Source organism: Myxocyprinus asiaticus, chromosome 34 (assembly GCF_019703515.2).
Source record: "Myxocyprinus asiaticus isolate MX2 ecotype Aquarium Trade chromosome 34, UBuf_Myxa_2, whole genome shotgun sequence".
Taxonomy (NCBI): domain Eukaryota; kingdom Metazoa; phylum Chordata; class Actinopteri; order Cypriniformes; family Catostomidae; genus Myxocyprinus; species Myxocyprinus asiaticus.
The window spans coordinates 15,781,426-15,805,312 of record NC_059377.1 but is presented as its reverse complement, the minus strand read 5'-3'; the positions used below and the strand labels follow the sequence as shown (position 1 = coordinate 15,805,312).

Sequence of the window (23,887 nt, the reverse complement as noted above, 5' to 3'; positions counted from 1 at the left end):
TAGCGCAGTTGTTTATCTAAATTAATTTCACATCTGTGATTACATTATTATGTAAATTTGGGAGTGTAAAAGAAGATGCATTACGTGTTGACAGGCTGTTAAAAATGAACAGTTAGAGTTGTTGAAATGGACTGTATCCTGGGCACCATTAATGCACTCCTTGGTATAGATCAGAGTCAGACGAAATATTAGGTTACCTGACCTCATAGAGAGAAACAAAAAAAGATAAAGTGAAAGACAATAAGCTAGAGGGAGAGAGAAAGTTGGAAACACAAGAAGAGTGTGACACAAGAGGATTGCACCAGAAATAGGACAAAGAAAGGGATGCTGATGGAAGAAAGCGGTGGAATAATAAATAGTTTGTATCCTGTGTAGACCAGCCTGACTTACTGTACATGCCCACAGCAGTAATTAATCAAGTGATGTCAATTTAGATGCTGTCAAAAATGCAGCTCTGAGATGTTTAGGTCATGCCTTTTTAATATTGAGCCAACATAGTCTCATGAAAACTCATAATTCATGCGAGATGGCAAAATTGAAAGAAATTAAAAGGAATGACTTTTATTAAAGCAATATCACACTCGCAATCATGCTGTATGGCCATATATCAGCATGGCTTTGATTCGGCTGAAGGCAAGGTATCACAGCTGTGCTGATTTTGGGCCATACAGCACGATTGTGAGTGTGATATTGCAAATATACAACAGTTCAACGAACAAGTAAATTAAAAATGAGGAAAAGACAAAGGACTGTCACAAAAACACACATTTGTGCATTGAACTACTTTCTTACGCCACGGATCAGGAACTGCCTTTGCTAGTTCTAAAGATGCCTACAAGCCTCCGTTACCAGTTCAGAAACATTGCTTTAGAACTAGTAACAACAGCTTTGGCTGTTTCTAACAAGTTATTGGAAAACCAAGGATGTGTGTGTGTGTGTTTGTGTGTGTATGCGGGTATTTATCACTTTATGAGGACCAACTGTCCCCATGAGGATAGTAAAACCCGAAATTTTTGACGTTGATGGGACAATTTGTCAGTCCCCATGAGGAAAACAGCTTATAAATAATACTAAATGATGTTTTTTTGAAAATGTAAAAATGCAGAAAGTTTTCTGTGAGGGTTAGGTTTAGGGGTAGGGTTAGGGTTAGGGGATAGAATCTATAGTCGTACAGTATAAAAATCATTATGTCTATGGAATGTCCACATAAAACATGGAAACCAGTGTGTGTATGCGGGTATTTATCACTTTGCGTGTGTGTGTGTGTGTGTGTGTCTGTGTGTGTTTCAGAGAGAGAAAGCGAGAGCGATTGAGCGTGTGAGACTACCTGCGTCTATTGCGACTCCCAAGCATAGATGAACAGTAAATCTATAGCTGTTTAACTCTATTCCTCAGCTGTAGTGTAGTGTAAGTCAGCTTGCTGAAGATAATGTCATTTTGGTCAAATACATCCTATTTTCTCTATGTAAAAAATAGCTAGGGGGTACTCCTCCCTATTTCATGGTAACAGTGCCTAAGAGTCATTCACTATAGAAACTGTCCTCTCCTCTGCCATGCTGAATGTTTGTTTACATTTCTTCCAAAGTGGACACTCTGGTATCCAATAGTATCAGTATCAGGTCTGTTGTGTCTCACAGCTGTGATAAGCCTTAATGCTGGAGCTGTGGGTTTAACTCTATTTCCTGCTGTAGTGTAGTAGTAATCCGATTGATCATGGAGTGGAGAGGCAACTGACGATGACTTCAAAGAAACCACTCGCTGACTGGCAGCACTGACTCAAATGAACGTCGTCAACTCAACTGGCTCACAACACATAAAAATGGCCTTTTGTCGCCACCTGCTGGCTAAAATCTTTAATGTCACAGGGATAAATGAAAAGAGATGCGTCTAGCTCTTTTAACACATTTGCACTGCTCTTACACTTTAGTTTAGTACACCACGATCACAAGCGGAGTGGTACAAACAGTAAAGCGTACAAGTGCAACTGTTCTGAGACATCAGCACTCTTGGAATGCCTCTCGTCCAATCAGATTCGAGGACCAGAACTAACTGTTGTTTATTGCCAAATAGAGACCAACCAATCAACAAACAGAATTTCAAACCAATACAATGTAGGTATCAAATTATAGCTAGCCTCCTATCCAACATTTTATTTTGAGATAATTAGACAAATTTGGTTACTCATTCCATTTTTATTTATGCAATACAAATGACTGATGTGTGTCAATAACCTATAATACGTATTTCTCGTCTCATTCCAAACCCTGAAGCAGGCATCCGTATAAACCAAATTATGGACTGCACTAAGGCAAAGCCTATAAAACAGAAATCAAGTGAGAGACAATAAAGCATATTCTGTAACCTTCTGTTCAGCCCCATAGTTCTGATTGCATTTAAAGTGCAGCCATTAGACATGTGTGAGTGACTTAATTTGTATATACAAGCATGAGTGGATGAAGCAAGCAGATATCCCTCCTTCTTCACATTGCAAGTGGTCGGAGCGAACTGTGACTGATCATCACTGAAAGCAGTGTGATCTGAACAAGAGAGGCAAGGAGGGAGGGTCTCATGCACACATACACACGCTCTGCACACACACACTGGATCACAAGCGCAGCAGAGAGTGGGACATCTCTGTCCCTGCTGTGACAGCTGGAGAGCAGGAAAATGAATATAAAGACACAGGAAGAAGGGAAGCACAGGTCCACATGTGGCACTCTGGTGTGTTTGGGGATTTTAGAGTAGGTGCGGCCTGAGATAATACTATGGGGAACTCCAACAGCAAGAAGAAGACCCAGGCCAACATTACCATCAGTCACCGCACTAGCAAAGTGAAGTCTATCTGGCACTTTAGACATGTGGATAAATTCAAAGAAGGTAAGGGAAGACTGGAAAAGGCTACATATTAAGCTAAGCTGCTTGGAATAAATTGTGTGGCTGTGTAATATTTATTCAGATTTGATTAGATAATTATGCTAATTTAGCATGTATACCACTTGTATTTACTTTTATTACAAAGATATATTTATTTGTGAATTTATTTCCATATGTATATGCACTTTATTACACAATACATGCCTTTTCGTTTGCTGACACATCTTTGCACTGAATTCCCATTATACTGACAGTGCAAAAGGTACGTTGTTGTTTCCCATTTTATTTGTGTACAACTGGATTTCTAATTTGTAAGTACGATGATGGGTCCACAGAACAGTATTGGTAGCATTAACATTTATGCATTTGACATCTTTTATCCAAATCAATTTAAGGTGCAGTCAAGGTATGTGTGTATGTGTATTTGCTGGGAATTGAACCCATGAATTTGGTGTTGCTAGCACCATGTTCTGTTAGAGCTACATGAATTATGGTAATACCATGGTACTTTGATATATAAGCATGGTATTTCCATGTGTCTGTGTCAAAACATATGATAGTACTAAAGTACTTTCTGAAACTTTTTTGTTAGTGTGGGGGTTGTCAAAATCTCAGAGTTTGTGTCCCAGTTTTTGTCAGTGTGGGAGGGAAAGAGATCCAGTGGTTGCATTTTTCTTCTGTTCCAGCGGGTTGTTTCACAGGATGGGGAGGTTTAGGTGTGTTATTGAAATGGAAATATGCTGTAAACCTGTCATGGCTCCATCATTTATGGCCTGTTTTCCTCTCCCCTCCGGCGGTGATATCAGATAAACAGGTTCACACCAGAAATACCCTGCAATCACGGCTCTATTATTAAGCCATCAGACTTTCTGTTTGTGTGCAACCTCTCATTTTCTAAAGTGTACAACAGAGGAGGTCTGAGACTAGAGGATACTAGAGGTTTCATACTAATGTAAAGACACATCAGCATTGATCTATGAGTTTAAGCTTTGAGTGTTACGAGAAGACAATCAGTTCTCTGCTATATAAAAACACAGGGAAATGCCAAAGCACTGAGACATCGTTCCTGAACATTTTAAATCAAAATATTAAATCAAAAGTGCAACTGTAAGGGATTTGAATGTTACAAAAATGAACAACACTCCTGTCAAAAACAAGCCTTTCATCTTTGTCCTGGATGTGTCTTAATGAAAGACAAGAGGATTGTGCTCAGATGTAACATTATACAATTCACCCATTAGACTAATTTCCATTCCTCTTATGTGCTTTGCAAGTCACCTTATTTTTGAGTCATTAAGATGCAAAGACTGCTTCAACACCAAAATACACTACATAATGTAAACATCATAATGGGTACTGTACCACAAAGCTTAGTGACTTTCAATGTGGACATGTCATAGGATGCCACTAGTAAAATGGTTTACTTGGTCTGTTGTGAAAGATCTAGACTGGCCTGCACAAAGTCCAGACCTGGGGCCAGATTCACGAAAATGTTCTGAAAAATAGGATAAATTATAAGAAGTTTGTAAAAATGTTCCTAAGTGCAATTCTTGAAAAATTCTTAAGAAGTTCTCAAATATTTTCTTAAGAACATTTAAATTTTTTTCTTAAAATGACTATGGGCTTTGATATTAGTATGATCATACAGGTAGCCTGCTCATGAAGTTGCCTTGTCTAATAGCCTACAGCAAATTCAATACTTCAACACTTACAGATCGTAATGATAAATGTATCTTAACCTTTTTTAAGTAGCAAGCACGCGATAATCTTTTTGAATGTAAAGTGCGTGAGATGTGTTAGTTTAACGACACTACCCGTCATAGTAGAATTTAATTGTCTTGTTGGTAACAATTTGACATGGAGCAAAAGAAAAGAAACAAAACTTCAGTAGACAAGAGCTGGAGGTTCTTTTTGAGGAAATTACTGCAAGAAAGTTCTCCTTGGGAAGCTTGATAATTAAATCATGTCGGAAAGTAAGAGATATGGAAAAGGGTGGCGGAGGCTGTCTCCGCTGTGGCCAACTCCAATAGGGATGTGGATGGGGTGAAAAAGAAAGTCTTAGCTTTCTAATGATATAATTATTATGTTTCTATGGACTCTAAAGATCACGGAGAGAGAGCGCTATGCAGTGCATCCGTTTGAATTGACTAGCATTAACATTAAGAAACTTCAAAACAACATGTATTGTTTGAATTTTGTGATAACATTTACATGCTTTAATCTGAAAAATAAAAATAACATAAAACACAAAACAGTCAAAAACGTGTTTTGGTCTAAAAATCTAATTTTAGGCTACATAAATAGCCCATTGCGACTTCTGACTCAACTAGATAGAATGCATCACATTTGAAAGAACCCAGTAAATTCATTAAATATATTACCTTTTGGGGTTTAAGGCAACTCTGAGGTTATCTTAACCTTAAGATGTTATTTACGATGATTTTTAAGAACAATTATTTATTTTTTTTTCGAGAAATTGAATTCTTAACACTTTTAAGAAAAAAGATAAGAACTTTCTTAAGAAGTTTTTTTTTTTTTTTCAGGAATACAAAATATTTGTAACTTTTTTCTTAAGACAGATATTAAGAAGAAAATGGTAGTTAAGAAGAATGTTCTTCTTAAGAACGTTTCATGAATCCAGCCCCTGAACCCCATTGTTCAACAGCTAGTGGAAAGCCATCCCAGAAGAGTGGAAGTTGTTATAACGGCAAAGGGAGGATCAACTCCCTATTAATTCCCATAGTTTTGAAATTAAATGTTTAACAGGCATATATGGGCAAGTTGTTCCAGTGTCCACATACTTGGGCCATTTACTTTATCTCAGCAGAATATGGAAATTTGCCAATTAGCAGTAATTGCTGTTGTTTTTAATCAATAAAAGGGAAGAGTATAACAGTGTGTGGATCTATCTCTTCACTTATATTTTAATGCTTTATGCTTTGATCAGGCACTTGTTGTGGAAATGTTGGATGTGTGTGCAGTTTCCCCAAATTAGCATAAAAGCCAAGACCGAGACCATAACAGGCCAAGTCAGAGTCCGAATGAACCTGTTCATGAATCTGAATTCAAATTGTAACCGTAAACTCAACATCAATATTTTAAGCTTATTTTAAACTTCAAAACTAAGAAAAACAGTTTGTCAATATAAATGTAACAAAAACACCTCTGTTGCCTTTCATATATACATTTTATGATTAGTATCCAGCTGAACAAACTTCAAAGTGGTTTCAGAATGAAAGCATATACTTTAGTTATTATTTCTACTTTTTTAAATTGAATTTGAATTCAGTTTAGTTTTTGTCAATTTAGTTTTATTTAAAATGATCCCTATCTACAGAAATAATAGTCTATACTGAAAATCTTTTTTTCTCAATCTGCCGACTAATTTGGGAAAATACATACAAATGAGTCAACACAGAATTAATTAGCACTCGCTGAGAAGTTACGTCTCACGATTTGACTGCAAATGCTTCATCCAAAAACACTGGAAAAGCCCACTGATAATATTAGGGCCATGTCGTCACGGACATGATTTTCTAGTTAATTTGTGGGAAACTGCACAATGCAGGACAGTTCTGCGTGCTGCTCGTGTACCCAAATCCCTGATGCGTCCGTGTGCGTCTCGCAGCTGCTGCTGCAGAAGATAAAAATAATAATAATAATTGATATTTCGTTGAGCTTTTCTTTAACTGCAGAAACATGGAGAATAATAATTTTAAGTCATAAATTTAACAGAATTGTCCTTCAAAAAAGTGTCACAGATGTAGGCTAAAAAAATACGTACATAAGTTACCCGGTGGTTTACAATAAAAATAAAATAAAAATTTAAAATAAAAACCAACTAAATTCATCTTGTAACATAAAGTTTAGCTTCATACACAAACTCTGTCATCGAATAATACATTTATTTTATAGTCTATAATTAAATTATATTAGGATAAGGATTTCACTGCCCAAAATATCCTAATATTTTATTGTGCATGGTTGAATGTTGTGAATGGTGGACAAATGCTGTAAAAGAATGTATTTTAAGCAGCTCGTCAGTGCTTTGAAAATAGTCAATCAATAATAAATCGGTGCTGTTTATATGTTTAGAGTTGCTGTCTGCTTTAGCAATAACGCTTTTTTTCCATGACTATTTAAAAAGTTACACAGTTTATTTATCAAGCTATTATGGACCCAACCCAATCTCATGAAAATTCATACTCAATTTACGAGTTATTTTGTATGGTCTATCACAATGTTGTTCACATAAACTCGTACAACTTCATCACGTGCAAATTCCTGGATGTCTATTGTGGAAGTAAGAGCGAGTTCCGCGCATGATTCGTTAAGGACATACTTATTAATATTATGCCCTTACCCAAACCCCTTATCTAAACTTTATCAGTCAGTAGAGTGTGTAAACATGATAGGAAGCTGTTGTGTGTGACAGAAGCAAGTAATTGTCACGTATTAGATGGAAAAGATGTCCAGCGATGTCATTGGCTGTAGTGAAAGTCGTAGGAATTCAAATGAGCGCGGTCACACGATATCATACAAATTAGCCAAATTTAGAAAAGTCGTACGAATACTGACGATTTCACCGTGAGAATATGTTGGAGAGACATGATGTGGGTGACTTGACTCAATGAAGTTCTTGATTTATAGTTTTTAACCATGATGAAACCGCAATGCGTGCACCATCTTGGCTGCACAAACGCCACATGCAGTTTTACCAGTTGTCAGGTCCCGTGTCATGTGAAACTGTCTTGTTTAGTTTATATTACACTGGATACATACCCGTCTTTATGTTTTCGTCGTGCCAGCTGCCTCGGTAGTCGATGCTATACAGTAGTCTCTGTAGAAACATGCAAGCGTATTTGTTGACTGATTAGTGTGCCTGTGCATGTGCGTATGTGTGTGTGTGCGTGTTTGCTTAAACACAGTAAAACAACTCTGGCTATGCGTACGACTTCAGGGGCTAATACAGCTGCATGCAAACAGAGATGTGTTCATTAATTTCTGTTTTGTTATTTATTTATTTTTATTTTTTCCATTGCATCACAAATGTCATGGACTCATCTGGACTCGAAAAAAAATCCCAAAGGCTCGAGTCCGAGTCAAGTCCAAGTAAAAATGCATCCGAGTATGTGACAAGTCCAAGTCCATTAAAATTGGACTCATGACTCGGACTTGAGTCCGAGTCCAACCTCGAGTACCTCAACTCTAGATCCATGTTTGTTTTTGTTTTGTTTTTTGTACTTTCAAAATGCTTCATAAGCCATTTTGGTAAGTAATAAATAAATAAATAAATAATTTAAAATGTATTATAAATCATTGATATGCAGTTATCACAATATACATAAAAATGGTGAATTTCATGCAATACCTGCAAAATAGTGGGCCATTTTATATCACATGTTATAAATGCTTAATAACACTTATTCAATATTAATTATCTATGAAAATATACCTTAAAGTAAAGTGGGCACATATGAATAATTTATTAAGGAGTTACCAATATTGGAAAATTTATATACATAAATTACACAATCCCTCCTTGTAATCTCACTATAATAATCTTTTTTGCTGCGCTGTGATGTAAATCATGAAATAAGCCGTTTTTTATGTTTGATTAACACAAGTATGAATAAGTGCCTTTATTAATCATTTACTGAGTGCATTTATTAAGCATCTATTAGCAAGTATTGCATGAAACTCACCCTTTTTATTCATGTTGTTAACTGTATATACATTTTAATAATACATTTGTAAATGTCATTAATCATTAATTAACTCCTTTATAAACCCTTAACAAAGGTAACCTTAATGTAAAGTGATACCACCATTATTTCTATTTTATTTTATTGATTTATTTATTTTTGCTTATGAGACAGAGGAACCTAACAATGTGCAGTTAATTTGGACTTTAGAAGGATGGGCAGAGGTTGCTGTGGAGAAAATGTCTGAATGCTATGGTGTATTGAGGTGCTGTAGTGCATAGACCTGCACCCCATTTACCTTGGATTGTCTTCCATGCATAGATTCACTCATTCATAGAGTGGAGTTTATTCAAACAAGCTGCATTTAAATGCATTCCAAAATACCAGCCTCTATCCTCATGCATGACTGAGCAGACTACACAACAGAAGGGTCAGCCCATGTGGCAGCAGTGCTCTGCACATGTAGCCAATGGTCTATACCGGCTTAAACATTTATGAGAAAATAAAAATGTGCTTGTAACTAAGCTCCACCTTGATGATCTTGAAATACAAAACTGTTCAACCAATGAATCCACTGTTCCTTAGACTAGTCCCCCTCGTCCTTTTAATGCCTGTACCACAACTCCCTGGAATCAAGTAATGCACTTGGAAGCAATATGTTAGGTCTCTTTCCAGGGCTGTGGTCACATGAATGATGATTAACACTTGGACATAACACTCTAACATATCGGTCTTCCCAATAAATCAGAATGTGGTACTCAGTTCAGCTGGGAATGGGGGAGGGTTAAATAAAATGCTACCAGGAACCAGGAATTGAATAGGAAAGATTTAGGTATATGGGATTTCTAGTGGTAACACACTGGATCATGCTTCCCAACTGAGATTGTTCTTAAACATCACAGTAAAACACCTTTCATTGTACAAAGTAAACAATGTAGAACAGTTTGGCATATCTATAGCCACTCAACTGCTACTCATTTGCAGATGCATGGAACAGTATGGAATTATATGTTTAATTGTGTAGGGCTTTAGGATAGTAACACTGTTTAGATCAGTGTTACTATCAGAAATAATTAATAATTATTTCTTTAGTTATTAATTAATATTTAAATTAATTAATTGAATCTAACTCATTAAAACCTCATATGGGGCTCCAGTAAATGTAGTGCACTACGTTTAGGAGTGGGTTTGTTTATCAGCAATAATTAATAATTATCAAAGATAATTATTAATTATTAAAATCAATAGAACATTGATGAGAATCAATGTTAGCTTTCCTAATCCTTTAAATCAACAATTATCAAAGATAAGCGTTAATTGTTAACATCGATGAAACATTAATTAAAATTAACACTAGCTTATTGATCATTCAAATTCAACAATCATCAAAGATAATTATCAATTATCAAAAATCAATAGAATATTAATAAGGATTAACATTGACGGGGCACCACCCTGGAATCAGGGACTAATAACCAGATAGTATAACAGATTCAACATTAGATTGTTTTCTTAGGAAAATCGACATCTGAAGAATATCGATTTTCGGGGAAAAAAATAATGAATGAAGGCTTGAATCCGAGCACTAACATCCCGTCAGCATGACACAGGTGTATGCAAAACAAACCAAAACACTTCTCTTTGTAATATAACAAAGTTTATTTATGCAGTAATATCAATTAATAATTAATACAATGCAGTCCATAAACTTCCGACTTACAACTACAAACTAGACAGTGATATGATTAGATATGGAAATCCAATTAATCCTATAACACATGAGGGTGTGTGTGTGTGTGTGTGTGTGTGTGTGAGAGTGAGTGTGTTTGTGTGTGTAAGGAGGGACGCGCACAAAATGGTGGACTTGACTCTCGTGGAGAGTATGTCACGCGAGACTTCCGGCCAGAGAATATGGCCGTGAATGTGGGCGGAGAGAAACCAGTCAATGGCGTCTACCAGTTACCGCATGTATCCTCTTGTACGATAGCTTAGGGACAAAGCTGAGCTTTATCACGAAGCTATCTACTAGCCAAAAATGTGTGCGAGAATGTTTGTGAGCACGCGCGTGTGTGTGTGTGTGTGTGTGTGTGTGTGTGTGGTTAGTACGAGAGAGAGAGAGAATAAAGCGATGGCCCCAAAGCCGGTTTCGCGATCGTGGGAGAGGAAGCAGCTGTTAGTTTATCACTCAGAGATGTGGTGGATGGCTTGTAAACCGTCCCGGTCTTTGATTCTTTAGTGGATAAACTCGGTCTCACCCGCGATGGCGGAAATGGACAACAGTCCAATGTGGTTGGACCACAATACAGCAAATCAAATTTGTGATAATTAATACCCTGAGTATTAATATTGAGCGGACATGGCGGTCCGTAAACTGTACAAGCAATAACCTTGGTACACAAGAATAACACACTATAATATTCTATCTCTGCCCAGATGTAAACCTCTTACTTGAATCGCATGAGGATGCAGAATGTGTGTTCATCCGTCCTTTAACTCAGACTCGGTTCCTCGAGGCTCGGGTGATGACGGGAGGCCATTTCCTCGCTCTGTCGGCGGGCGGTACGTCTGCTGATTCTCGGCGAGCTGGCGGAGAAATCAGTGACGTTGACTTGATTGAAGAGGGAAGAGAAATCTTTTCTCTTCACTTCTGCAGGCAAACGGATGAAGATGCGGATTGCTCGGCGGTCTCCTTCGGATCCGTTAGAGTGTTCGGTGGAACACAGAGTAATCTCAACTTGTCCAGCGAGATGGAGATTGTATGGCCACAGTTTCAAGTCGGACGTTACTTCCTTGTGCCACAAGGCTGCACCTGAGAGCAGCGATGAGCTGCGTCTACACACGGTGAGCAAAGTTGCTGGAAGCAAATCCCGGAAGTATTTCAGAGGTATTTCTACTCCTGATGATGTCATGGTTGAGGTGCATTCTGTCGTGTGCCTCATTTCAGAGGTATTTCTACTCCTGATGATGTCATTGTTGAGGTGCGTTCTGTCGTGTGCCTCATTCAATAAGAGTTGAGAGTTCGATCCTTTAGTGAGCAAGGCTTCATGGGATTTGTAGTCTGTTTTGGACTCCCTTTGTTTGATTTTAGCACGATTTTTATCAGTATAATTTATGACCTGGTATGTGGGGGCCTGAGTTAGGTTTTACGACTGTGTTAGGCCTGCCTTTGTCTTCTATCTGAATACATGAGGCCCAACAATTGAGAAAATTAGCAATTTGTTACTGTCAGCAAAAAGATTCTCCTGATTACAAGCTTTTTTATAGAGAGACTTTCTGCTGTTCTTGCTTGTATTTGTGGATATTATCATTGAGAAAAGAATACAAGAAATATAGCTAGTAAGTGACACATACCACATTTCATTGTGATTTGCCAAAGCATTGCTAAAATACATAATTTTATGACAAAATTTAAAAAAATGGTCAATGAGCAATATGACTGACCAAAGAAAATGTGATTTAAGTAATCTAAAGAGATCAGTCGCTTGCTTGGGGCAAAGTATTAAAGTTATAAGTGAAAAGTTACAAGCAAAAATTGCATTATTTTAGCATGACCAGTATATAGCGCTGTCACCAAACTGCTTAGGTACATCAGTTCATGGCAGTACATAAACAGTCATGCACACAACACTTGTGCACATTGTATAAGCCAGAAAAAATGGCGGTAAAAGTGTTTACATGCAACGCTAAATTGGTGTAATGGGCAAAACAAATTTCATGCCGAATGGTTTATGCTAAGTAAGGGATAATGTACAGTCAGCCGGTTGTAATTGCAATATAAAACCTGACAGGGTGTCTTGTATCACCCTGATGGGGTTTTATTTTGCGATAACAACCAGCTGACTGTACATTATCCTGCTTATTACAAAGCTTCTAACCAAATAAATAAATGGACAAAAAATATTTATTTGCGCTTGTAAACATTCAAGGAAGTGAGGGAAACGAGGACACAGGAAACTTGGGCTTCAACTCATAGGTATAACTTTAATAAACAAACTTAAAGGGGCTTTTCAGCATAACACTCTTTAGCTAAACACAACACAGTCTCTTTCAGACGGGTAGCACTCTATCCCTCGTCTCTGGCGTACTCCCTTTTTATCGCTCTCCCCAGTGCTTACTGCAATCAGAAACAGGTGTTAGACATTATAGTGCTCAGGTGTGTGCACCCTTACCGCTTTCTCTCTCTCCGGACGAATGCTCGACCACTCCCCCGTCGACACAGCGCTGAATTATATTTGTATGAAAGAAATAGCTAAACAGCTGAATTTCCACCTCCAGTTTAAGTCGGAGTTCTATTGTTGTTTATTTTGTCATTAATGAACATCTGACTGCTCATTATCCAGCTTATTACAAGACTACTTGCCAAATAAATGGACATGAAAAATTTGTTTTAATGAGTTTAAATTATTAGCTTAGTGGTAGAGATTGCAGAGTGATTTGAGAAGTAGGAAAGATGACTCGCAATATGTTGACCGGTCTGATACGACTTAATCCCTGGATGTGAGATTGTTATTTCAAAATATTAGACTGCTAGATGGCACCATTGACCAATCAGAATCGAGTAGTCCAGAGACCCGTGTAATAAAACCGTTTATGACCTTACCCTGATAAGGGAAAATCGTCTTGTCAAGCATAATCGTGTAAGATTGTGCATGTAACTGTGTTCAATATGTCAAAGCTTTGCAAAGATTATAGCCTTACTTCCTGTTTGGCATTGTCTACACTGGATATGTTGATGCATTATATGCAAACGGTTTGTTTTATCAAAAATCTGTGACTACTGTCTCAAGATTATTTGACCAAAATTTGGGCATGATCCGATGAAAACCCTAGGACGCGTTTGAAAAAGTATGTTTTCATGTTTCCGTTCAGTTTGGCGCCACTTGTGATGCAGAAGTTATATACTTCATTTAACATTCATCACCTATGAACTGTTCTTGTAAATTCTCACAAGAAACAGGAGAGAGAGAAAAGTGAGATAAACTTTGCTGCTTTTTAAAACAATGTTTCCTTGTTTACTGTCAATATGTCATACTGTCTTTCCCACATCAAGAAAACTGAAAGTTCTGTGCAATGTGGAACATGGTACATGAAGAACTGCTTCATTTTGACCTTTGGAAAACTCCAGAGAGGGAAAATCAAGCACTCCTGTCTATAATAGAATTACAGCTAAAGAGAGAAAAGGAAAGCAGTGGTGCTTTTGTTGTGAGAGAAATCCTCTTATTCTCGCAGTCATGTCAGCCTGTTGTTAAGCATCCTGTAGTAACACTGTGTGTGGTCAAATCAAACCATTCTTTAGCACCTAATGCAGGGTTTTCACACAGAAAATAATTTTGAATCTTGTTTTTGTGGTCAAAGAATGTTTGCAAAGAGTTTGTGTTATACTCCCAAAATAACTTATGATGGTTGCACAATATTTGCAGGACAAGAGTCATAAGATGTGTGACTCTGTGTGTGATTTTTTTCTTTTTTTCTCTCTGCAAACTAATTTATGAACATGCTGCCTTGAATTTATACCAGCAAAGGAATGATGATGTTTAGCCCTAAGCTAAAATGATATAAACACAGACATTAGTATGGACATAGTGTGTGTGTGTGTGTGTGTGTGTGTGTGTGTGTGTGTGTGTGTGTGTGTGTGTGTGTGTGCACCGATCAGACACAACATTAAAACCACCTGCCTAATATTGTGTAGTTCCCCCTTGTGCCGCAAACACGGCACCAACCAGCATCTCAGAATAGCATTCTGAGATGCTATTATTCTCACCACAATTGTACAGAGTGGTTATCTGAGTTACTGTAGACTCTGTCAGTTCAAACCAGTCTGGCTATTTTCTGTTGACCTCTCTCATCAACAAGGCATTTCTGTCCACAGAACTGCCACTCACTGGATGTTTTTTGTTTTTGGCACCATTCAGAGAAATTCTAGAGACTGTTGTGCGTGAAAATCTCAGGAGATCGGCAGCTACTGAAATACTCAAACCAGCCTATCTGTCTAAAAAGACAATATAAAAAGTGGCTTTAGAATGCAATATATTGTTTATTTCCATATTACTGAACATAAGCCTATTATTGGCCTACAGTTCACAGCAATCCAGTTTGCAATTGAATTCGTCAGTCAGTCCGAGATTTATAATAAGGGCTTGTCTAAGGATGCAGCAATGTACACCTAATTCAGACGGACACTTCTGAAGCATCTCGGTTGTGTTGCATCATAAACATACTGTTTTTAGGTTGCTGTGTCAAGTGGAAGTTTGAAACTTAGAAAAACACGTCTTGAGATCCCTGCCTTCGGATTTGCACTCCATCAAGCTGTGTTTGTGCACAAGAGCGTGTTCTAATCTTGTGTTGTCTGCTGTCTGTGAGTGTGGTTTGTTCTCTGTTTGTATAAGCTGCAGGTTGCCTATACAGCGAGTTTCGTTTACTGCCCCCTGGAGAAAACAGCTGGTACTTCATGCTTGAATTTCTTATATGGAAGGAATATTCCCTATTATGGTCCTGGGACACGATTAATTGAATGTAAAAAAAAAATAAAGAAAGAATATGCGTTATTTTTATATAATTAATCACACTCTAATTAACACGTTAAATCGACAGCCCTTATATATATATTTAACATTGTTAAATGTTTGTTAAAGCTGGATATTTGCAGTAGAAACTGTCATGGCTGATGTTTCATCTATAGGATATAAGTTTTGTATGAAAGTGGTTAAGTGGTTTTTCATGTAGGTCGAAATGTGTGTGTGTCCCCGCTTTAATTAGGTGTAGCAGACAAATCGTAAAATGTAAAATTTTACAGCATAAAATAACATTCTAGGTAATTGTGTGATTCAAACGGGGAGGAACCGTTTATGTTTCAGCATGACAATGCCCCTGTGCACAAAGCAAGTGTGGTGTGGAAGAACTTGACTGGCCAGAACTGAACCCCATTGAACACTTTTGGGATCAAAAAACACACATGCACTATTGGCTGCTTAGCCAAGAGAAACACTCACTACATTGCTATCAATGATGGCACGACCGGCTCGTAAGCCGTGACAAAGAAAGAGACCACACATGGGTTAAATGCTCAATAAAAGTAATTTATTAAAGATTTTTTTTTACATGAAATGAATTATAACAAAACCAACAGAAACCAAAAATAACACATGTCTGAATGGGGAAGAGGAGAGACTGAAGACTGGGCGAGAGCCACTTAAATGCCATGCAGCATTCACTGGCACAGGTGTATCCCATCAGTACTGATGAGCCAAACGACTTCATCCACTGCCAGCCTGCAACACAAAATACAAGCACAGAAGAAAAACCAATACGGCCCAAAAGGGGGCCGTAACAAATGATCCCTGGGGTGCCAAGTGCACTGTGGGATGACATCAAAGCATGGTGGGTAATGGGGCTTAAAACTGATTATCACACTGAGTAAGGTATTAAGATTAGCAGTTGACAGTTCCCATGTAGATACAGTATATCTGCTTGCATTAAGATTGTTTTGCCTTGAAATAATGCAATTCTTACATACCTTTACACAGCAAAACTATACAAACCACATCAACTATTCAATGACCTCTTTCCCCGCATATACACAACCTCTGGAGTTACATTTTAACTAAATAAAATGAATAACACAAAATTAAGATCATTAAAGAGTTAAAACTGGACTAACTGGCTTCTTGAACTTGAACTTCATCTTGAACTGCAACATCCCCCACTGAGTCACATCAAGAGATATACAAAAATAAAATCATGATCTAAGGGACCTTAAAATAGGTTTCAGAGGCTCATATAATAAACGTTTTTGACATAGTTTGAATTCCAAATAAATTTCAGAGTCCTCACTTCTAAGCATTTTGAAAGGCCACAGCAGACTAAAGCTCCAACCTCCCCTCTCTCTGTGCATATTGCTGTATCTTTGGATAAAAGTGTCTGCAAAACACATAAATGTATATTATCATTTTACTATTACGAAAGTAAAATTCACATTCATTTAAAGACAGACCTACCATGAGCCTCGAGGTTGTTAATCGATGGTAAATACAAGCCAACTGACACATGTATTTAAAAGCAGGGAATCATGTAACCGTGGCAAACAAACCATGCCAAACCAGCCCAGCAGCGACTGCCCACTTCCATGACCAGACTGATCTCAAAGTGAAATCGGAACAGTAGGGTTGACTTTTCTTTAGCTAAATTCAGTCTGTGCCAACATGAATAGTCCAGTTGCGATGCATTTTTTAAAGCTACAATATGTAACTTTTATTGTTAAAAAATAACAAAATGTTATTATTGAGAGAGTGCAACAAAAATCCATCTTCCAAACTATATCTTTACCCAAATACACTTTGATAAACCTATAATAATGATTTATATTTTAGAGCAGTCAGGATGGATTTCATGGGAAATTGCATACATACGTCATTCGCCCGTGCGTGTCACGTCATGTCCGTACACAGAGAAAATAAGCTCCGGCTACTGTAGCGTGTGTATGGTGTAGGAGTAGCTTGAACCTGAAAGTTTGTTGTCACAAAGAACGAGAAAAATTGACCATGGATCATTCAAAACGGCAAACCTCCGGGGAATCACCGGCTGTAAAAACAAAGAAACCCCAAACAGAGCAGAGTCTACAAGCAAAAAGTGAAAGCAACAGAGTCCGTAATAAAACCCGAATCAACATCGGCTTGGCTTTTCAGAGGTGGCGACAACTCCAAGATCTGAAAGGATTTAAAAGCGGCCCAGAGATGGCTTTTTTCTTACTCAACAGGTAAGATATTTTATTGATCTGGTTTATGTATAGTTGTGTAATAACACAAACACACACGTCTAATGAAATACAATAATTATTTTGTAATGGGTGCAGAACTTTTCACTTGCTAGCACATGTGTGTATTGTTCTTTATAACAGCAATCATTTATATAAATAAATCTTTTAGTCCTAGGCTTGCCAAGGACATGTGAGTCTTGAAATGATGTTGACCACTGGTTGGTAACAATGACAATCTATAAATTAGTTTCTATCATGATCTATTTGGACAGAATATCCTGCAGTTATACAAACTTTACAACGTTTGACCTTATCAGACTAGCAATCATTATGTCTAATGTTAACGAATGTTGCCTAACTTTTGTAACGTAATTTATTTCAAAACCTCAATGTTTCCAATAAGTTAAAACAACAGCATAAGATATGGCACTTATCTGCTCAGATGACATGTTTTCGGATATCTGTCTTTTCCTTTCTTTCGTTATTTATTTGTCTATTCGCTCTGATAAGATGTCCTGTATCCAGTGTACACTGGTGCCTCGAACCACATACATTTTATGGGTGTTGTAATTTTGTGTGTAAATTTATGTCTATATGTATTTAACTACGTTTATTAAGACTATAGTTTGTATTGTCTATGTATAGTACCTGCTCTAGAACATGAGTTTGGGTGGAGCTGTTGACAACAAATTGCATCATAACAAACAGATATCACAAACTTTGCAATATCATTCTGAAGAAGACTCTTGTGTGGGTCGAAACATTAACCGTATGGTTATTTATTACAAGATCTTTCGGAGCAGTAATAAGTGTACAAGCTCTTTTTTTCCTGGTGTGTGTTTTTGATAAACTTACCGAAAATTCGAAGCATTGCCCTCAGTGGCCAAAGAGGTAAGTGTTGTTGGGGATTTAGGCATGTGTGAGCTCCATTTTCCTGGTGAAATGTCCACCAAAGGGTGCCAAAAATGAGTGGTTTTCAGCTGTACAGGATGTAATACAGTGAAGAGAAATGCATGTTTTATGAACTGTACCCCACGACCCAAACCCCAAACCTAAACATTACCATCAGTGGAGTAAAAATGTAAAAGGGAAAAATGCAACCTCCGAATCGCGCTTGTCACTGATTATGCGAACACGATTACTTCCCGGTTTCAATCTGGGATCCAAACTAGGGCCTCCCACGCTGCTGAGGCAGCATGCTTCTGATCGCACCACAAGGGAAGGTAGACACGCTTGAGCAGATGCAAAAATGTCTGATGTGATTGATCCTAGTGTACTGGAACTCTCAGAAACCACATGCCGACTTCCCATGTGATCATGTTGCCAAGACACACTGAAAATGACGCAACTGAGTCTCCCCACACTCTCAGACTACTTATATATTTGAATATTTTGCTATTTACTTTAAATATAGTCATTCTATACTTATAATCAACAATTTTAAATCCATTTTGTTTCCCATCATTTTTTATTTGATTACGTCATTCACAATGCTTGTGATTGTAGTTCATTCCCTCATTTAAGACATTAAGTACACATTCTTTTTTTCTCAAACTTTTAAATACTTTTTTGCTTCAAATAAACATTTATGTTGTGATTCACCTTGGAGCTGGTTGGTTTGGTTTATGGCTTAGAACTCTTTTATGGGCTTTTTTTTAAATAAAATTCCTATTGAAAAAAAAAAAATGAATACTTGAAAAATACTTATGGAACCAGCATGGCTGAGAAATTGGGCAGGAACCATTCACCGTTGCACTCTGTTGACATGCCCCTAACCTGAGAAGTCAGGCCTTAAAGAAAAACCCAAATTTCCCATTGATAATTGCACTCACCTTGTAAAATACGATAACTGCGACATGAATGTGAAGGCAGTGCAAGTCATCCACAGCAGGTCTGCCCATGACATAAACAGTTAGGTTATGGGTCTATAGTTATACACAGTATAGTTACAGTTTTGTTATTGGTCTGAGGGTGGAAGATGATGCAGTATGTGATTCAGACCAAAATCACAATAAATATTACTTTAGCTTGAATACAGAAAACAGGTTCTTTGTTTTGTGTCTGATTTGCCTAACTATTTTTGAGATCTATTTCTCTCCAGCTGTGATTCCCACCTCTTCCTTTGGGCCTTTGGGCTAATGAGTTGGTATGTTCAACAAGCTTGTCCTTGACATGAACTTATTCAGTACAATAGTATCGTTCTATTCCGAAAAAAAAAAAAAAAAAAAAAAACATTCCTGTTGATAAAACTCCAGCAGCTTTGTGCTATTTTGTGTTCATATTTTCCACCTGACAGAGACAAGACATGGTAAGAAAAGGGAGTGAGAGATTGAATGCTATAATTAATAATTCCATAGAAACAGGCTGCAGTAGGCAAGATATCTCATTTTTCATTATCCCGCAAGCAGCACTCAGACTAATCCCTTCAAATTCTGTGAGACTCTTGTTGGAGCTTTTGTATCCTTCCTCCTTTGAAGTTTCTTTTTAAAGTGCACTCATTCAACCACAGTGCCAAAATGGGAGAATGTTACTGAACAGTAGGATAATCTTTGGCAGCGGAGGGACATTTTCACATACCCAGAATAGCAATAGGTAACATTTTTTAATGTTCATTTTAATAGGATTCTTGAGTACTCTCCAACTAAACCTCCTTAAACTAAACCTAAACCGGTGACCTCAGAATTGGATTTGTTTTCAGACACACAGTTCCTCTGGGAAGAAAGAGATCCCTTTATTATCTGGAGAGCTGTGCGAGAGGAAATCTGCCAAAGATTGTTTCAAGAATTGTACACAAATCCTGCCAATTTTAGTCTACCGTTTCCAGAGCTCAGAATGATTTTTCAAGACATTTTGGAATGTGTTTTGAATGGGGTTTTGTTTTTATTGCTCATTTCAAGCAGGTAGCATAGGCTGCAATATAAAGCCCTTTGTGTCTCAATGTAATGGGCCTCGTGCAGCCATTTCCTCCATTAGAGACAAATTGATTTAGCATTTCAGAGGCAAGGAGACAACACCAAGGCCTTCTTTTACACTTCTCAAACACTATCCATCCTGCACAGGTAGTCCTATTTCACAAGTGTTGGTCTGTTTTTGATTCCTGTAATATGTAGTGCTCAACTTTTGCAAACACTTCACATTACAGTGTACAGTTCACATATGTTGTGTTACTTAATTCAGATTGTTTTTGCTAACCAGAACAGTGTGTAATTAAAAGCTGCTCTAAAAAATAATGACACATAATTCTATATTAAAAGGTAATTTGGTTTCACATTACCAAGGGATTACAACTGTTTCCCAAACACACAGTGCAATGTTTTGATAGCGCCACAGTGTTCGAAAAAATTAACCTACAATTAGCTTGTCTCTTGAATATTAAGCTGGGATAGGAAAAAGTCTTTGTCATTGAAAAACTTCCATCAACTTTAAGTAATTAATTAGTATTACTCCGTATTCACTCACATAAAATACACAGTGACGTGAACACTGTAATGTAAATTGTGACCTAAATCAATCTTCGTCAAACAACAATAATTTCAGTCCCCAAATAGAACGGATCACAGCTTTTTACCTGGTGCTAAGACACAATCTCATCGGCCTTGCTAGTCCTTTGATGTATGTTCTGTTAATGAAGTAGGTCAGTGTACTGAAGTCTGCAGAGTCCTTTAGCCTAGCCAGTGCTTGGCTTGCGTACCTGTGAATGTCAATGTTAAGAGTTCTGAATTAGCATTCACTCCGAGAGGCTGCCCTAGTAATGTGTCTGAGAAAGCACACTCACTTTTGCTGTGCTATCACGCTCCACTTCATCATCATAGACCCAAATAATGCAGAGGGGCAGGCATAATCTCTAAGTTGTTTACTGTCTTGACACTGCTTTTAGATTTTTATTGGATTGTTTTAAATCTAAAGTATGTAGCTTTTTCAGTGTTAAAATACTTTCTTCTATCCCAGCTTAATATACAGAGACAACAATAAGTAAGCCATTCATAGGCTAATCTTCTCGAAAACTGTAAACACTGCGTCTCTGTGGCTTAGACCCACCCCAAAAACATTACTCAACCTATGGCGTGAGTTGGGGGAGGGACTATCTGACTGTTTGAACAATTGCAGGCGAGGGGCGTGTTCAGAAAGCTGTATTGAAAACATAGTTTATTTTTGGAATTTTGTTTGTGGCGCTAGTATAACAGAAATTGCATACTTCAGCCTTTTATTAAGCAGGGATACGACCAGGCTTGAAAGACTCTGAAAGTAAGTTTCACCAACATGATCACTGAGGAAGTCAAACATTGGAATTTATTAATATTACAATCATAGGCGTAGGCCCAGCAATATGTAAAATGATTAACATAACATAGGCTGAATAAGAGCGCTGACAATACTGTAAATGCATAAACAACAGTAGAAGTATGTTTTAGCAGCACTGAACAAACACTGGAACAGATATTGTATTAGTATTAGCCATATTAACAAGTGATCAAATAAATACCGTAGAGTTTGATTTGACTGAGTTGACTTGATTTTGATATCCTGTATGCACTATTTTATTAGTTGCATTTTATTATTTGCATTTAGCATTGTTTTTCCCTTCCATCCACGACCATAGTAGCACAGACCTGTGAATAATTTTTTTTTCTCCCCAATTTGGAATGCTCAATTCCCAATGCACTCTCTAAGTCCTCGTGGTGGCGTAGTGACTCGCCTCAATCCGGGTGGTGGAGGACGAATCTCAGTTGCCTCCGCGTCTGAGACCGTCAATCCACGCATCTTATCACGTGACATGTTGAGCATGTTACAGCGGAGACATAGCGCGTGTGGAGACCCATGCTATTCTCCACGGCATCCACGCACAACTCACCACGCGCCCCATCGAGAGCGAGAACCACACATTATAGCGACCACGAGGAGGTTACCCCATGTGACTCTACCCTCCCTAGCAACCGGGCCAATTTGGCTGCTTAGGAGACCTAGCTGGAGTCACTCAGCACGCCCTGGATTCGAATTCGCGACTCCAGGGGTGGTAGTCAGCGTCAATACTCGCTGAGCTACCAAGGCCCCCCAACCTGCAACATGTTTACAGTAGGTTGCAACCCATCAGATGAGAACCAATGCTCAAGACCATACATAGGTATTAATTAGAGAACATTCAATATTTTGTAACAACAGTAGCATGATTTCTGTATTTGTCAGAGAGTTGAGCTTGTGTAAGATACAGTGAGACCAAATCACTGGTGACTTGCCTTTATCCGAATGCGAAGGTAAATTCAGTAAAGTCATTACAGTAGTATGGTAGGTTTCTGCAGCATATAAGAGCATCAGCTCCTCTCCTCCAAGCAATATTCTTCATTACACTTTTACGACTAAGTTTACTACATTTTGCATTGTCATACTTATCCGGACGGCCATCTCCTCCACTTATGGTAATTAACTATGGAAGCTGTATTGAAATTGTCCATTTAGCTGATGGTCTTTTCCTGCATAAAACCATCTCATGAGTAGAGAGCACTAGTTGTTGAGTTCAAGCATGGTAGGAAGACTTTTAAAAATGAAACATAGGGAATTGTTTTTTAATCTGTCAAATTGTTCTGAAAATTCAGTCATCGTTTACTCACCTGGTTGTTCCAATCCAGTATGTCTTACTTTCTTCTGTGGAACACAAACTAAGATATTTTGAAGAATGCCCATGCTGCTTTTTCCATACAATCAAAGTAGGCAGTAACCAGTGACTGTCAAGCTCTATAAAGGACTAAAAACAACATGAGAGTAGTCCATGTGACTCACACACTATATATTAAGTCTGAAGCCATATGTTAACTGTGTGAGGAACAAACTGAAAGTTATGTCATTACACCCTGATGAATCTTCTCCACTGTAGCTTTACAATGCCAGTAGAAAATCATCATACCCCTTTGGAATAGTCACTTTTTTTGTCTTAGAGCCTAAAATCAAAACCCATAAACATTTTTTTTTTTTCTTAAATCCAGCTTTATTTACCAATTTTGCCTTACAACATTCAAGTAATGAAAAAAGCAACAGTTCCGTAAATTTATAAAATGAAAAACTAGAATAACAGGGTTTGAAAAGTGATCATACCCCTGGATTTAATACTTCGTAGATCTACCTTTTCTTTAATGACATCAGTCTGTTTGGGTATGTCTCTACAAGCTTCATGCACCAAGATTTGGGAAATATTTGCCCATTCTTCCTTGCAGAATTGTTCTAATTCAGTCAAATTACAGGGTGAGCGGTGATGGACTATCTTCAAGTCCATCCACAGGTTTTCTATTTGATTTAACTCAGGACTCTGACTTGGACCTTCCTATTCTTAAGCCAATGCGTTGTTGTTGTTTTTTTTTTTTTGTTGTTGTTTTTTTTGGCAGTGTGTTTAGAGTTATTGTCGTGCTAAAAGGTGAACCACCTGCCCATCTTCAATTGCTGAGCCCATGACCACATGAATTTGAAGAATTAAAAAATTGAACTTTTTGGACTGAATTCCAAGCGCTATATTTGGAGAAAACCAAGTACAGCACCCAGAACATACCATAACCTACTGTGAAGCATG

At 37.7% G+C, this 23,887-nt stretch overlaps 1 protein-coding gene across 5 annotated transcripts in view; it reads left to right on the top strand.

Annotated features, from left to right (window-relative positions):
- LOC127424811 (uncharacterized protein KIAA1522 homolog) overlaps positions 1-23,887 on the top strand; it is a 71,346-nt gene that overhangs the window by 20,466 nt on the left and 26,993 nt on the right. The window contains exon 1 of one of the 5 annotated variants that reach the window (XM_051670256.1): positions 2,606-2,877. The exons of the other annotated variants lie outside the window; for them this stretch is intronic. Within the exon in view, the coding sequence (XP_051526216.1) occupies positions 2,766-2,877 (112 nt within the window). The 5' untranslated portion in view covers positions 2,606-2,765. Of the gene's footprint in view, positions 1-2,605; positions 2,878-23,887 lie in introns of those variants that run through there. 5 annotated transcript variants of the gene reach the window in all.